General features: G+C 39.6%; 3 protein-coding genes across 6 annotated transcripts; 2 read left to right on the plus strand and 1 right to left on the minus strand.

Annotated features, from left to right (window-relative positions):
* Positions 1 to 1,206: 1,206 nt before the first annotated feature.
* Positions 1,207 to 1,828, minus strand: LOC122027246 (oleosin 18 kDa-like). The gene has a single exon (XM_042586173.1). The coding sequence runs from the start codon at positions 1,795 to 1,797 to the stop codon at positions 1,384 to 1,386; it is 414 nt and encodes a 137-aa protein (XP_042442107.1). The 5' UTR covers positions 1,798 to 1,828; the 3' UTR covers positions 1,207 to 1,383.
* A 128-nt stretch (positions 1,829 to 1,956) lies between these two features.
* LOC122027245 (1-acyl-sn-glycerol-3-phosphate acyltransferase PLS1-like) lies at positions 1,957 to 7,755 on the plus strand. Of its 2 annotated transcripts, XM_042586171.1 has the most exons (12): positions 1,957 to 2,433; positions 2,675 to 2,797; positions 3,327 to 3,366; positions 3,481 to 3,578; positions 3,755 to 3,814; positions 3,943 to 4,020; positions 4,093 to 4,251; positions 4,472 to 4,597; positions 6,136 to 6,228; positions 6,381 to 6,464; positions 7,198 to 7,449; positions 7,544 to 7,755. In XM_042586171.1, the coding sequence occupies exons 1-11, from the start codon at positions 2,353 to 2,355 to the stop codon at positions 7,402 to 7,404; spliced, it is 1,149 nt and encodes a 382-aa protein (XP_042442105.1). In that variant the 5' UTR covers positions 1,957 to 2,352; the 3' UTR covers positions 7,405 to 7,449; positions 7,544 to 7,755. The 2 variants fall into 2 exon arrangements, with proteins under 2 accessions (XP_042442105.1, XP_042442106.1); XM_042586172.1 differs by having other exon boundaries at positions 1,972 to 2,433; positions 3,505 to 3,578; positions 7,198 to 7,755.
* A 631-nt stretch (positions 7,756 to 8,386) lies between these two features.
* On the plus strand, positions 8,387 to 10,245 carry LOC122027244 (U-box domain-containing protein 4-like). 3 transcript variants are annotated; one of them, XR_006124330.1, is made up of 3 exons: positions 8,387 to 9,822; positions 9,909 to 10,037; positions 10,105 to 10,245. XR_006124330.1 is itself a non-coding variant. In XM_042586170.1 (2 exons), exons 1-2 carry the CDS (start codon positions 8,596 to 8,598, stop codon positions 9,960 to 9,962), a joined length of 1,281 nt encoding a protein of 426 aa, XP_042442104.1. In that variant the 5' UTR covers positions 8,387 to 8,595; the 3' UTR covers positions 9,963 to 10,245. The 3 variants fall into 3 exon arrangements, 1 of the variants encoding a protein (XP_042442104.1); XR_006124331.1 differs by having other exon boundaries at positions 10,128 to 10,245; XM_042586170.1 differs by having other exon boundaries at positions 9,909 to 10,245.
* Positions 10,246 to 12,621: the final 2,376 nt, after the last annotated feature.

The raw sequence follows: 12,621 nt of genomic DNA on the forward strand, positions 1-12,621 counted from the left end.
TATATATTTTTTAATTATTAATATTATTTAATCTTAATAATTTATTAATTTAAATTTTATAAAAATTTAATAATATATAATGTAAAATATGAAAAAGATATGAGAATTTTATATATAATAAAAAATGTATGACCCATAAAATTATTGAGAGATTTTTTTTTAAGTAAAAAGAGGTATAAAATTTTTTATTTTTAATGTAGCAATGAAAAAGTTTTCAATAACTCTAATAATTATATATGAATGCCCTCAATTAAGGGTGTAAATTAACTGAATAATATGCTAAAAAATCTAAGTTTAAATTTGGTTCGAAATAGTTATATTCGAATTTGAGCACGATTCGAAATTTTAAAATTTTAAAATTTTATATTCAAGTTCGATTCAAATTAATGTTTGAGTTCGAATTCGACTCGAAAGATTCGAATATGTTCGTGAACTATTTAAATTTTAATTGAGGGTGTAAATTAACTGAATAATATGTTAAAAAATCTAAGTTTAAATTTGGTTCGAAATAGTTATATTTGAATTTTAGCACGATTCGAAATTTTAAAATTTTAAAATTTTATATTCAAGTTCGATTCAAATTAATGTTTGAGTTCGAATTCGACTTCGATCGTGAAATATCTAATAATATAATTTGAACTTAAATTCAGCTGAAAAAAAAAATTAGATTTAAATATAAATTAAATATTTTTCGAACTGACTCAATTTATTTATAACCCTCCCCCTTGATAACTCACCGACTTACTCATATGAGAACTCACCACCTTATCAACACAGAAAAAAAAAATTAAATTTAAATATAAATCAATTATTTTTCGAACCGATTCGATTTATTTATAGCCCTCCCCTCAACCTTATCAACACAGGTGAGTTAGATATTTACCAAACAAAGGAACTATTAATATGCTCTAACTACTGTGAATACCCTCACAATCTCAGCAAAATATATTTACCAAACAAAGGAACTATTAATACGCTCTAACTACTGTGAATACCTTCACAATCTCATCAACACAGATAAATAACTCACCAATTACTCATCCTAAAACTCACGACCTTATCAACACAGATGACAACTCACCCGACGGTCTCCATGCATTCTTAGTAATTTAAAAAAGTGGAATTGGATAATTAGTTGCTCTTGATTTACTTACTTCTACTGAATTTGGAAGTAGTTGATACAAGTGTTGGATGAATACTATAAAATTAACATACTAAACGCGCTCACATCTACTGAAATTTATTGATTATTGCAACGAAGACAGAGCACTCAAGCACCGCCGTAATACAAATTACATATCGACTACGCGCGTTGTCGTCCAGACGCGCATGATCCCTCTGCTCCGGCGGCGCTCATGCCCTCTTCAACTCCTCCGCCCAGCTCTACACCGCGTGCCCCGCTTCCCTCGTCTTCTGCCCCAGGTGTCCCGCCGTCTCCGCCACCCTACGCTTCGCGTAGTCTATCTGCTCCGGCCCCTGCTGCAGGGCCGCGCGCGCCTGCCTCATAGTGTAGGCCAGCGACGACACCCCGGTGCATCCCAGCGCCCCTGACGCCAGGAACCCCGTCACCGCCAGCGCCAACACCAGCGCCGCCGGAACCAGCACGGGGCTGAAGAGCAGGAACAGCGGCGCGAGCACGACGAGCCCCACGACGGAGCCGGCGAGGGCGAGACCCGACAGCGTGAGCAGGAGACCACCGAGGGGGAACATCGCAGCCACCGTCACCACCTGCGACGCCGTCGGGCCGTTATCCTGCAGCTTCCCCCTCACTACGTCGATCGGGTAGCGGTCGCCCATGAGCTCTATGCTTGCGATGACGCTGAGGCGGCCGGATTGAAACGAACGGTCGGCTTTATAGACATGCCGGAGGCCCGGAAGGGGAAGAGGATGACACGTGTCGAGGAAGGGACGACGCGTGGTGGCATTGGGCGTCCGGAATGGCATACGTGTCGTGGTGGGAACGAGGCGGGTGTAGTCAAGTGCTTTTCACCGCCGGCCGGCCCGGTCTACATTTTCCCCATGCGAGACCGAACCGGCACCAGTAATGGCTCTTAAATGATCGCCTCGAGCTATTTTCAAGGGAATTCAAGAGGCGCATGTGGTTGAACGATAAGTAGTTGAAACGATTAAAGAAAAAGGCATTTTAGCATTTATTTTTTTTTTAAAAAAAATGCAGGACCATGTTTTTGCTCTGAAAAAGGAGAATTATCAAAATGTATATGTAAATTTTTGCTTCCGGCGTGCTACACAAGTTGCAGACCGGAGCGCAACCTGAACATTGAGGATTCAGCGAATTGGCGGAAGGCCGAACTACAACCCTCGTACTCTTCGCGTGCTTCGTTAAATCTTCCAATGGCGGTCCCGTTGGCGTTGGTGGTGCTTCCCCTAGGCCTCCTCTTCCTCCTTTCCGGCTTGATAGTGAACCTCGTTCAGGTAGGTTAATTGGATTTCTCGTTCCGTGATTCGGGGGGCATTCTCCCCTTGTCTTGTCCCTTTTTGGTGTTGATTGATGGATTGGGGTTCCTCGGGGAGATCCGACAGCTTCGCTGTCCTTGTCCTTCGGGTCTGATTTTTAGCCGTTTCTATGAGTTCTGCTCCGAACTCGTTTTCGTCCCATCTTTCGCTTTCGTGTTCTTTTTTGTTCATCTTCTTAAATTTATTTTTCATTTTGCAGGCTACATTTTTTATTACAGTACGACCATTTTCAAAGAGTATGTATAGGAGAATTAACCGAGTGGTGGCTGAATTGCTGTGGATCGAGCTTATCTGGCTGGTTGATTGGTGGGCTGGTGTCAAGGTTAACTGTTAAAATCTTAAGATCGTATTTGATTATTTTTTCTATCCGTTGTTCATGGTTTCTCCTATTTTATGTATAATATTGTTTTTTTAAAAAAAAATATTGGATCCTTAAAGATGTTACCTAAACCTTGGGCACTGGTCACTACAAAAAGGAAACAACAATCTACTATACAACAAGCTGTTTTGATGGTTAACAATTAGGTTGTTATTACTCATCCGACACAAATGATGACAAATATGGATCTAGGTTGCTTTCTCGCACAAGCACAGCATCATTTTCATGTCAATCAGTCAGTTATGTTTTTGGCTCCAACAAACCAAATAATGGATCTTTTACCTGACAAAACATGACAAATGATGATTTTAGTGATCTTGTCGCATTCTCTTTTCAGCTTCCATCTTTAGTTGTTTAATTTTGATGTTTATTCATAATTGTGAGATCATCGGTTGTTGATGGAACCTTTACTTTACATTTCTTTATTTTAACGGTTCACTGTAGTATAATTAATGTAGTTTTCTGGTTCCAGGTTGAACTATATGCAGATTCCAAAACTTTCAAATTAATGGGTGAGGAATTAATGTCGAAAACCTATAAATTTTTGTTAGTCAACTGAGAATTGTATCATTTTCTTCTTTTCCTTTAGCTCCAAATGTTTGCACTTAATCTTCTTTGTGGTTTAGGTGTTTTCATGGTGAATTTTACAGGTAAAGAGCATGCACTTGTTATATGCAATCATAGAAGTGATATTGATTGGCTTGTTGGGTGGATTCTAGCTCAGGTTTTTTTTGTCTTTCTGCTTGTTTTTTACTCAGCTTGTAGTTCGTATTCAGTTGGTTCATGTTGTCGTTTCACTGGTCATGCATTTGTATTTGTCATAAGAAAGTATCAAGGTACTTGTGACTGCATGTTGATTCTGTGATTATTTTTGTATTTAACTTGATTTCCTAATTTCAGCGTTCAGGCTGCCTTGGCAGTGCATTAGCAGTCATGAAGAAGTCATCAAAGTTCCTTCCAGTGAGTATATGAATAGGACATTTGTCTCTTTCTCCTTCACTTTTAGTTTGTTTATTTCCTTCTTTAGTTGTCATGAAAAACAATGAAACTATGTACGTTAAAAAGTAAATGTATGATGATTCTTGAAGGTCATTGGATGGTCAATGTGGTTTACCGAATACCTCTTTCTGGAAAGAAGCTGGGCCAGGGATGAGAACACACTTCAGGTTTGGTTTGCTTGTGCTTGGATGTTCTGTTTTGGCTTGTTCTAATATCATTTGAATGACTGTTATTTGCAGTGTGGCTTAGAACGATTGAAAGACTTTCCAAGACCATTTTGGTTGGCTTTGTTTGTTGAGGGGACTCGCTTTACTCCAGAAAAACTATTAGCAGCACAAGAATATGCAGCTTCACAGGATCTGCCTATCCCTAGAAATGTTCTCATTCCTAGAACTAAGGTTTCTTTTAGCTTGTGGCCATCTACTATTGCCGGGAGAATTTTTCCTTCTTGCTTTTTGCTTTTTGCTTTTTGCCATGTTATTTCTGCATGTTTTGAACTGAATGAAGTTGATTGTGAGAGTAAATGTTTATTATGTTGGTTCCCCTTGTGGTAGCAGACCCCCATGACTCAAGTTAATTTGCTCATAATAGGTATTGATAGATAAACTTTGATTTCAGGGTTTTGTTTCAGCAGTAAAGATCATGCGACCTTTTGTTCCTGCTGTATATGATGTAACGGTGGCTATTCCTTCTGATCAACCTTCACCAACGATGCTTAGAATTCTGAAAGGGCAATCATCAGTGGTACGTACACAGAATTAGTGGCGTCCATAATATGCAGTTTTTTCGCATATGCATGCCAAGTATGCTAATATATATGTAGTTTAGTTATAGATTTGATGTCTAAGTTGTAGAATAGTAAGTTGTATGAATTTGTAAATGAACACAAGGAGAAGCATATATTTTGCAGTAAGGCTATGCTTATATGACAGTGAATATGTAATCATGTGCAAACTACCATAAACAAGTTTTCATCGCTTGCATTCACAAACATCCAAAAATATTTTAATTACAGCTCACAGTCAATTTGAGTTTAGCAAACCATTAACTTTTATTTGACGTGATCCTAAAATTTGTTTTAGTGATTTACAGTTAAAAAGTATAACTTAATGAAGAGCAACTATACTCATTAATGTTGGTCTGGTGTTAGACTCTATAGGCATGATAGAAATGTATTTCTTTTAGTGAAAACCATTATCAAACCAAACCTTCGAAATTTAAGTATTTACTAATATCAATGTGACAATGGGCTATCATTGAAACTTTTTAGAAAGTATGTCAGTCTGTGTATCAACTTATAAAATGACAAGTGGATATTGAAATGGTACCTATACTTTGGTCGGCAGTAAGATTTCAATCGTAAGAGCTATTTGGAAGAAAAGTATGTTAGTCAGTTCTACAGAATTTTAGTTGGTGGAAAATGCCTACAATTATATTTACACATTTTCATTCTGGGAAATCAAATTAATAGGTTTGTGGAGACTGCACTTACACTTTTTGCCGAACCTGCCTGTTGGTATCCTTTTGTGTAAGCTATAAATTTTTGCCTTCGCTATTTAGCCTTTGGTCCCAGTCTCATATTACTTTCTAATTTCTTCTAAATTCCTCTGAGTTTGGTCCATTACTTAATCAATTTGAAGTGCCTGATCTTTACCACTTCATGGAAAAATTATCCTTAAGGGAGAAGGAGAAAAGAAGCAAAGCATAGGAGGGAAGTTTAGGGGAGAAAACATATTGGGAGAGAAGAGGACAAAAAGTAGTTCTTGATCTCTATGAATTGATGGGATTTGCAATCAACCTCAAACTTTCTTTGGCATCAGCTTATGGGATTTGAGAGCATTTGTCTGATCTTTTATCCTATTCTAGAAAAAAATGCATGGTATCATATTCAGTAGAGAAATAATTTGAATGAAACAAGGCAGGCAGAGCAGCAACATGGCAGCGGTTTGGAGCATAGAATCAGACAAGGAATGGGTATCCTTATTGTGTGATTGGAACAGAATTTAGAAAATTTGGGAAATCGTACTGTTAATGCAGAGTTTTGTTACAACCTGGTCAGGAAGGGTCAGTTTACTGATCACGTGGAGTTTGAATTTTACTTGCTTTATTTACTTTGTTAATTTCTTATTTCACCTCTGTATATAGTGATTACATTCTTTAGATTTATTTTGCACTCTTCCTTGCATAAGCTTCACATGCCAACAACAGAATTTAATGTGGGCTGTGCAGGTGACATTAGTAATTTTCAGCTCTGTTCTCATCGAAATTCATTGTGCTTACAGGTACATGTCCATGTGAAGCGGCATCAATTAGCTGATCTTCCTGGAACTGATGAGGGAGTGTCACAGTGGTGTAAAGACATATTTGTAGCTAAGGCATAGTATTTCTTTTGGCAAGCCGTATAAGGGTTTGCTCCTTTGTTAATTTGGTCCATAATAGTTGAATATCCTTGGTTGTAGGATGATTTGCTATACCTTTAGGTTACGTTTTTCTTGCAGTATCATCAGACCAGGTTTTTTTTTGGCAGGATGCTTTCCTGGACAAATACAAATCAGAGGACAGCTTTGGGGTTGAACAAATGAAAATTGGTCGTCCTGTAAAATCATTGCTGGTAAGACATGAAAAAGATCAAGACTTTGAGTCTTGGGTTCTTAACATGCTATATCAGTATTAATTTGCCAATGTAGTTCCTGAATAACAATATATATAATTTCTTTCATGGTACATTGTTTATCTATGTATTTGCTCAGTAACCCAGAAGTAATAGCATTTACAAACCTTTGCTTGTAGTTATGATGATGCTATCCTGTTTTAGTAGTATTAAGAATGTGTCCGTCTGGTTCCACTAGAAGTTACTCTGATGATAATCCCAGTTAGCACTAGCAGTTACTCTGATGTAGAATAAGGTTGTGTTCCTGATGACAGAGTCATTTGGTGGTGGTTGCATTTTATGTTTCGTCCAATCTCATTTTCCCCATACTGGTAGCTTTGCTCATGCTGCCTTGTGGTTTAGATTTTTAAAAAGAGATGATATTAGTGTGGGAAAATGTGTTTGCTGACAAGGAAAAGGAAATTTAATGTTGTTGTTGTTGGGATTGAAACTATTGAGTTGTAGTTGGATAGTTGCCAATTTGTCTCCTGTTCGGCTTTAGGTCCCTCCTATCATGAAAAGAAATAATTGGTTGCTCAAGGTTTTGTTTAATCTAAATAGTTGAATTCTCTGTTTCCATCAATACGCACAATTACTCTCCACTGTGCTTGTTAAATTCAATCTTCCTATATTTATTTGATTCCTCAACTGATATTCTGGTTTCTTTTTCATGGTTAATCAACTTTACAAATAGGTGGTGTCATTTTGGATCTGCCTTCTGTCATATGCTGCTTTCAGATTCTTCAAATGGACCGAGTTACTGTCAACATGGAAAGGAGTTGCACTCACTGCGACTGGTCTTTTGCTGGTTACAGTAGTCATGCACATTTTTGTTAGGTTCTCCCAGTCTGAGCGTTCGGCCTCAGCCAAAGCTGCCCGGAACAGAGCTAAGAAGGACTAGGCAAACCATTCTCAAAGCGTATAATCAACTTTGCCGGTCCTAAATGTAGGAAATCTTATGTTCTGTCACTTCCGATTGCTAGTTGTGATTGCTATTTTGTTCTTATCTTTGTCCGAAATCTTCACCGCTTTTGTCATAGAATAAGTGCAAGGTCCAATCCTATCAAGTCATTTTCATTCAGATAATTTGGAGAAGTGCATTCTGCTAACTCCTTGTGAATGCCATCCGAACAATGCTATTTTCTAGCAGCTTGGGCCCAGCTATTTTTGCTGGTTTCCAGTTCAGTATGACGGTGAGTGTAACTTGTATTTCTATTAGTTAATGTTAAGCATAGTCAGTTTTATATGTTTATCAGCTGTACCTCCTCTCTCAAGGAACATCGGGCGTGGAAGAATAAGACGCTAAAAGGTCAATTTCAGGCCTACATATCAATACAAACTACTTGCCTATACCAATGAGCTCTCGCCACTGTTGTGTTCGTCGTGTTCTTTGGATTCGGATCGGTCCTTTGGATGAAATTTTGATTCTTTAAATTGTTGTGGTGCCGTGCCCGGCCCAAATAGTGTAGGCTAGGTGACATTTCTATGACTAAGGCATTTTGGATATGAATGTTCTACGTCTTGAAACTACAGGGATTAAATTGAAATTTGTCAACTATATAGGTGTGAAAAAATAGATTTCCCGACTTGCCATCACGTGCGCACGGTCCCCCCCGCCCCCAATCATCTTTCCAGCTGTAACGGACGGGTGTGACGTACAAGGGGAAGCTTAAAAATTAGATGCTCCTGCCGCGCACACGCGTCGTGCATCTGGCCATTAGACTCGGATCTGACGGACCAACGGATCCACCGTCGCAAACTTTAACGCCTCCTCTCATAGCAGAACCTATTATTTTAACCAGACTCCGAGAGTCCCACCCACTCTGCTACCTGGAGTTTTTTACTGTGGGGCCCCGGTTACATACGCTTTTGTTGATGTCGACCCCATCTCATGACTCCTGTCGCGAAGCGTGATTTGTAGTGTGCCCCGCTTCTTTATTCACCAGGAATCGCCGCTGCCACCCACAACCACCGCCTCCTCCACCTCAAGTCATGGCTTCATCGCCGGCTCACCGTCCCTTATTCAGATAGTCTTCCTCACGTCTTCTAGATCCATCGATCGATCGACTGGTAGAAGTTTTGCCCTTTTGCGATGGTCTCGCTCACCGACTCCCAGTGCACCAGGACTCAGCGCTACCATCATGGCCGGTCCATGCGGACCGTCCGCTCCTACCTCTTCCAGCCCGTCCCCCGCCCGCGCTCCTCCGCTGTCTCCGAGAACCTAACTGACTCAATCGTCGATTTCAAGCTACGGGAGCTCGCCGCCGCCGGAGTGGGTCCTTCCCACTCTGCTAATCCCGCCGCAGATCCCGAAGAGTTTCTCGAACTCTCCAGGGAGTTCTCCGACTGCTCCAGCTTTGACTCCGACATATCCGGCGAGCTCCAGAGGCTTGTCTCCTTTGCTAGATCTGAGGTGCCACAGAGCGTTGCGGCGTCTGACATCGAGGGGTTCGAGGGATCCGGGCTCGGCTCGTCGTCGGAGATCCTGGAGTACGCGTCGGTGGAAGGCGTCGAACCGGTGGTGCGCGCCTGCGTGGAGTGCTTGGGGTCGGCGTCGGTGGAAGCGAAGCGGGAGGCTGCCGCGAGGATCCGGCTCTTGGCGAAGCACCGGTCAGACTTCCGGACGCTGATCGGGGCGTCAGGGGCGATCCCGGCCTTGGTACCGCTGCTGCGCAGCATGGACCCTACCGCGCAAGAGAACGCGGCGACGGCTTTGCTAAACCTTTCGTTGGAGGAGGCCAACAAAGGGCGGATAGCGGCGGCTGGCGCGATCAAGCCGCTGGTGTACGCGCTGCGTACGGGGACGGCCTCAGCGAAACAGAACGCTGCATGCGCGCTGCTGAACCTTTCGATGATCGAGGAGAACCGGGCCACGATAGGCGCATGCGGGGCGATCCCCCCGTTGGTGGCGCTGCTCGTGAGTGGCTCGAGTCGGGGGAAGAAGGACGCCCTCACCACGCTCTACAAGCTGTGCTCCACTCGTCGGAACAAGGAGCGAGGGGTCAGCGCGGGCGCGGTGGCGCCTCTGGTGGGCATGATCAGTGAACCCGGAGGCGGCACGGCCGAGAAGGCAATGGTGGTGCTGGGAAGCCTGGCTGCTATCCCAGAGGGGCGAGAGGCGATAGTGGAGGCCGGCGGCATCCCGGCGCTGGTGGAGGCGATCGAAGCCGGGCCAGCAAGGGGGAAGGAATTCGCAGTGCACGCCCTGGTCTTGCTCTGCGCCGACAGCACCCAGAACCGCAGTCTCCTAGTCAGGGAAGGAGCCATCCCGCCGCTCGTAGCCCTTTCGCAGTGCGGATCCGCCCGGGCCAAGCTCAAGGTACGTACGCAACCTCCGCCGCCACCTTCCTCTGCCCCCAAACTCTTCCTCACAACCTAAAACGTGTTTGATGCATTATCTCGCAGGCAGAGACGCTTCTCTGCTACTTGCGCGAGCAGCGGCAGGACATGGCGAGGTAATTTCGTGCTTGTGGTTTAATGGAGAAACGGGGAGGTCCATCGTGCTAGCTGCATTCTTCTGGTGTATCATATGCGGTAAATTCTTCCCCGTTAATTACTGACTTATTCCTCAGTTTATTAGTTTCGACATTGATGTGTACAGAATGCTATCTGATGCTGTTCTAGGAATGGATTTGGATTGTAAGATTGTTGTCTTTTCGGTGTTCTCATCCAGATTCTGCTGCTTAATTGCTCTGTACCCTTTGTAAGAATTTGTTGAATGATGATGGTTTCTGTTCTCTCATTTTCAGAGTTATGGATCAATGTTCATACACTCTATACCACCAAGCTAAGATTCGTCTAAGCATATCATTAGGTTAGAAATTCAGATCAAGCATGCATGCAACACCAGAAAGACTGAGTTTTATATTCACTCAATATCATTATTTTTTGGATTAAAAAAATGGATCTAACTTAGGAAATGATTAGATCGATTGTGAGTTTGTGTAGCTACATAACTTTATATGCTTTCTATAAACCTTTTCACGTGTAACGTGGATCTTGTTCATTGATTTTTGTGTGCCTTTTTTTTTTCACTGTCGGATGAGATTTACATTGATACATGAAATATAAATAGATTCGGAGGACTCGCATGAATAATTTTATATTTAATAGGAAAATTTGTGTCTTGGAGATTGTTTGTCTGTATTGGAATGAAAAATGGTAAATTTTCAGGCGCACTTCAAATTTGATTGTGTTCAAAGACTCGTTCAAGTTTTATTCTCATATTTGATTCCAATTTTATCACTGATAATTAATGATTTTTTTCTTTTCTTTGTTTTTCCTCTCTTGTTCAACCATTCATTTCTTTTCTGTTCTCTCTCTTAATTTTATTATTTCTTTCCTCCAAAATTAATTTAATAAACACTCTAAATTTGTTTTTTTAATTTTAATAAAAAAATTTGAAAATATAAAAAAATTAATAAAACATCAAAAATATTTTTTCCTATTTTTTTAATATATTCTATTTTTAATATCTAATTATAACAATAATAAAATAAATTAATAAAGCTGGTTTTATTAATAAAAATAATAAAAATAAATAAAATAAATATTACTTTAGGGTGGGTCTTCAAAAATCAGCACTATAAATTAAAATTAAATATTAATATCGTTGAGGTGCATATTTTTGAATACCAACACTATAATGCCATGAAAAAAGTTTTAAATCGTTTTAAGCATGGTTCGAGAGGGCCTTAAAATAGTAAATGAGAATTTATTTAGACTTAGATTCACTTAATAAACATATAAAAGTTGGAATAAGTTCGATTAATCTCTCTAGGTCTATTAATGAATTTTGATCAAAATTCATTGATAGACCTAGGGGACTCACATTTCTAAAAATTTGAATGAGATGGAAGATGTGAATGTGTAGAAGGGATATATGATGAGAAATCCTAGTTTCGAGTCTCTTACATGAAGTTATAAATCTGTGCTAATTGACATAAAGTCTGAAACTTTCTAAACCTTCTAAGTAATGTTAGGAATCTTGTATGATGATGACAGAGGACACCCTTGAACTCTAGGGTACTACTGAAATCTATATGAGTCGTAATGAGTTTAATCAATGAGTTTTAAGCAAACTCATTGATAAATCTAAATGACTTGGATTTCTAAATTTTTGTAATGAGATGGAAGTGTGGAGTATATAGAAGGTAGATATAGTGAGAAATCTTAGTTCTGAGTCTCCTATATGAAGTTATAGGCCCGTTTCAATTGGCACAAAGTTTGAAACTTTCTAAACCTTCTGAGTAATGCTGAGAATATTTTACGATGATAGCAAAGAGCATCTTTGGACTCAAGGGAACTATAGAAACTGAAGAAGTTAGAATGATTCCGATCAGAACTCTTTAAGTTCGTTAATGAGTTTTGACTGAAATTTATTGATGGAGTTAGATGACTTCAATTTTTGAAATTTTATAATGAGATAAAAGTGTGAAGTGTGTAGAAAATATATATGATATTCAATCCTGTTATAATAGACGTAAGTAAAATTAAGATCTCATCTTAACTAGTACAGACTATAGTACTAATTTCGAAAGATTAATACTGTAGTAGTACTAGTCTTTCTAAATTCTAAACCAGTACCACAGTATTGATCAGAACCAACACTCTCGACTGTTCAATTTTAGTTCGACTCAGTATCTTAGTTTTTGAAACTTTCAACTCAGAATTCAAACTTTTATTTATCTTCACTAAACTCTCATTAATTAACATAATAGAATCAATCAATTGACTAGGATAATATGAACCAGATGTAGCATATAATGTGGAGTTTTAATTGAATATGACAAGTTAATCTTTTATCAATATAAAAATGTATGGACTTAGAGATAACAATAATGCAGAAAGTCCATTGGTTTAACAATTGAGTAATTCTATTACAAGAAACTATATTCCAGTATTTATCAAGTATTACCTTGATAAAAATATTGTTAGATATAAATGATGTGAATATAGAAGAGTTGAAAGAGGAAAGAGGTTTCATTGTGAATGGAATTTTAGTCCATATTGAGAGTTTTATAGTATGTTGGTTTGTTTATATTGATTCACATATATTGAAAATGTGAATAAATTCATGGGGAGAGTTTCTCTCTCACGGTGGAGGTGGAGCGAGTTT

Source organism: Zingiber officinale, chromosome 10A (assembly GCF_018446385.1).
Source record: "Zingiber officinale cultivar Zhangliang chromosome 10A, Zo_v1.1, whole genome shotgun sequence".
NCBI lineage: Eukaryota > Viridiplantae > Streptophyta > Magnoliopsida > Zingiberales > Zingiberaceae > Zingiber > Zingiber officinale.

What these genes read in the sequence shown, in the direction of transcription:
- LOC122027246 (XM_042586173.1), bottom strand. Translation starts at nt 1,797, where the DNA reads ATGGGCGACCGCTACCCGATCGACGTAGTGAGGGGGAAGCTGCAGGAT.
- LOC122027245 (XM_042586171.1), top strand. Translation starts at nt 2,353, where the DNA reads ATGGCGGTCCCGTTGGCGTTGGTGGTGCTTCCCCTAGGCCTCCTCTTC. An exon ending in TTGGGTGGATTCTAGCTCAG is followed by an intron (nt 3,579 to 3,754) that starts GTTTTTTTTGTC and finishes TCCTAATTTCAG; the next exon opens with CGTTCAGGCTGCCTTGGCAG. An exon ending in GTCCTGTAAAATCATTGCTG is followed by an intron (nt 6,465 to 7,197) that starts GTAAGACATGAA and finishes CTTTACAAATAG; the next exon opens with GTGGTGTCATTTTGGATCTG.
- LOC122027244 (XM_042586170.1), top strand. Translation starts at nt 8,596, where the DNA reads ATGGTCTCGCTCACCGACTCCCAGTGCACCAGGACTCAGCGCTACCAT. An exon ending in CCGCCCGGGCCAAGCTCAAG is followed by an intron (nt 9,823 to 9,908) that starts GTACGTACGCAA and finishes ATTATCTCGCAG; the next exon opens with GCAGAGACGCTTCTCTGCTA.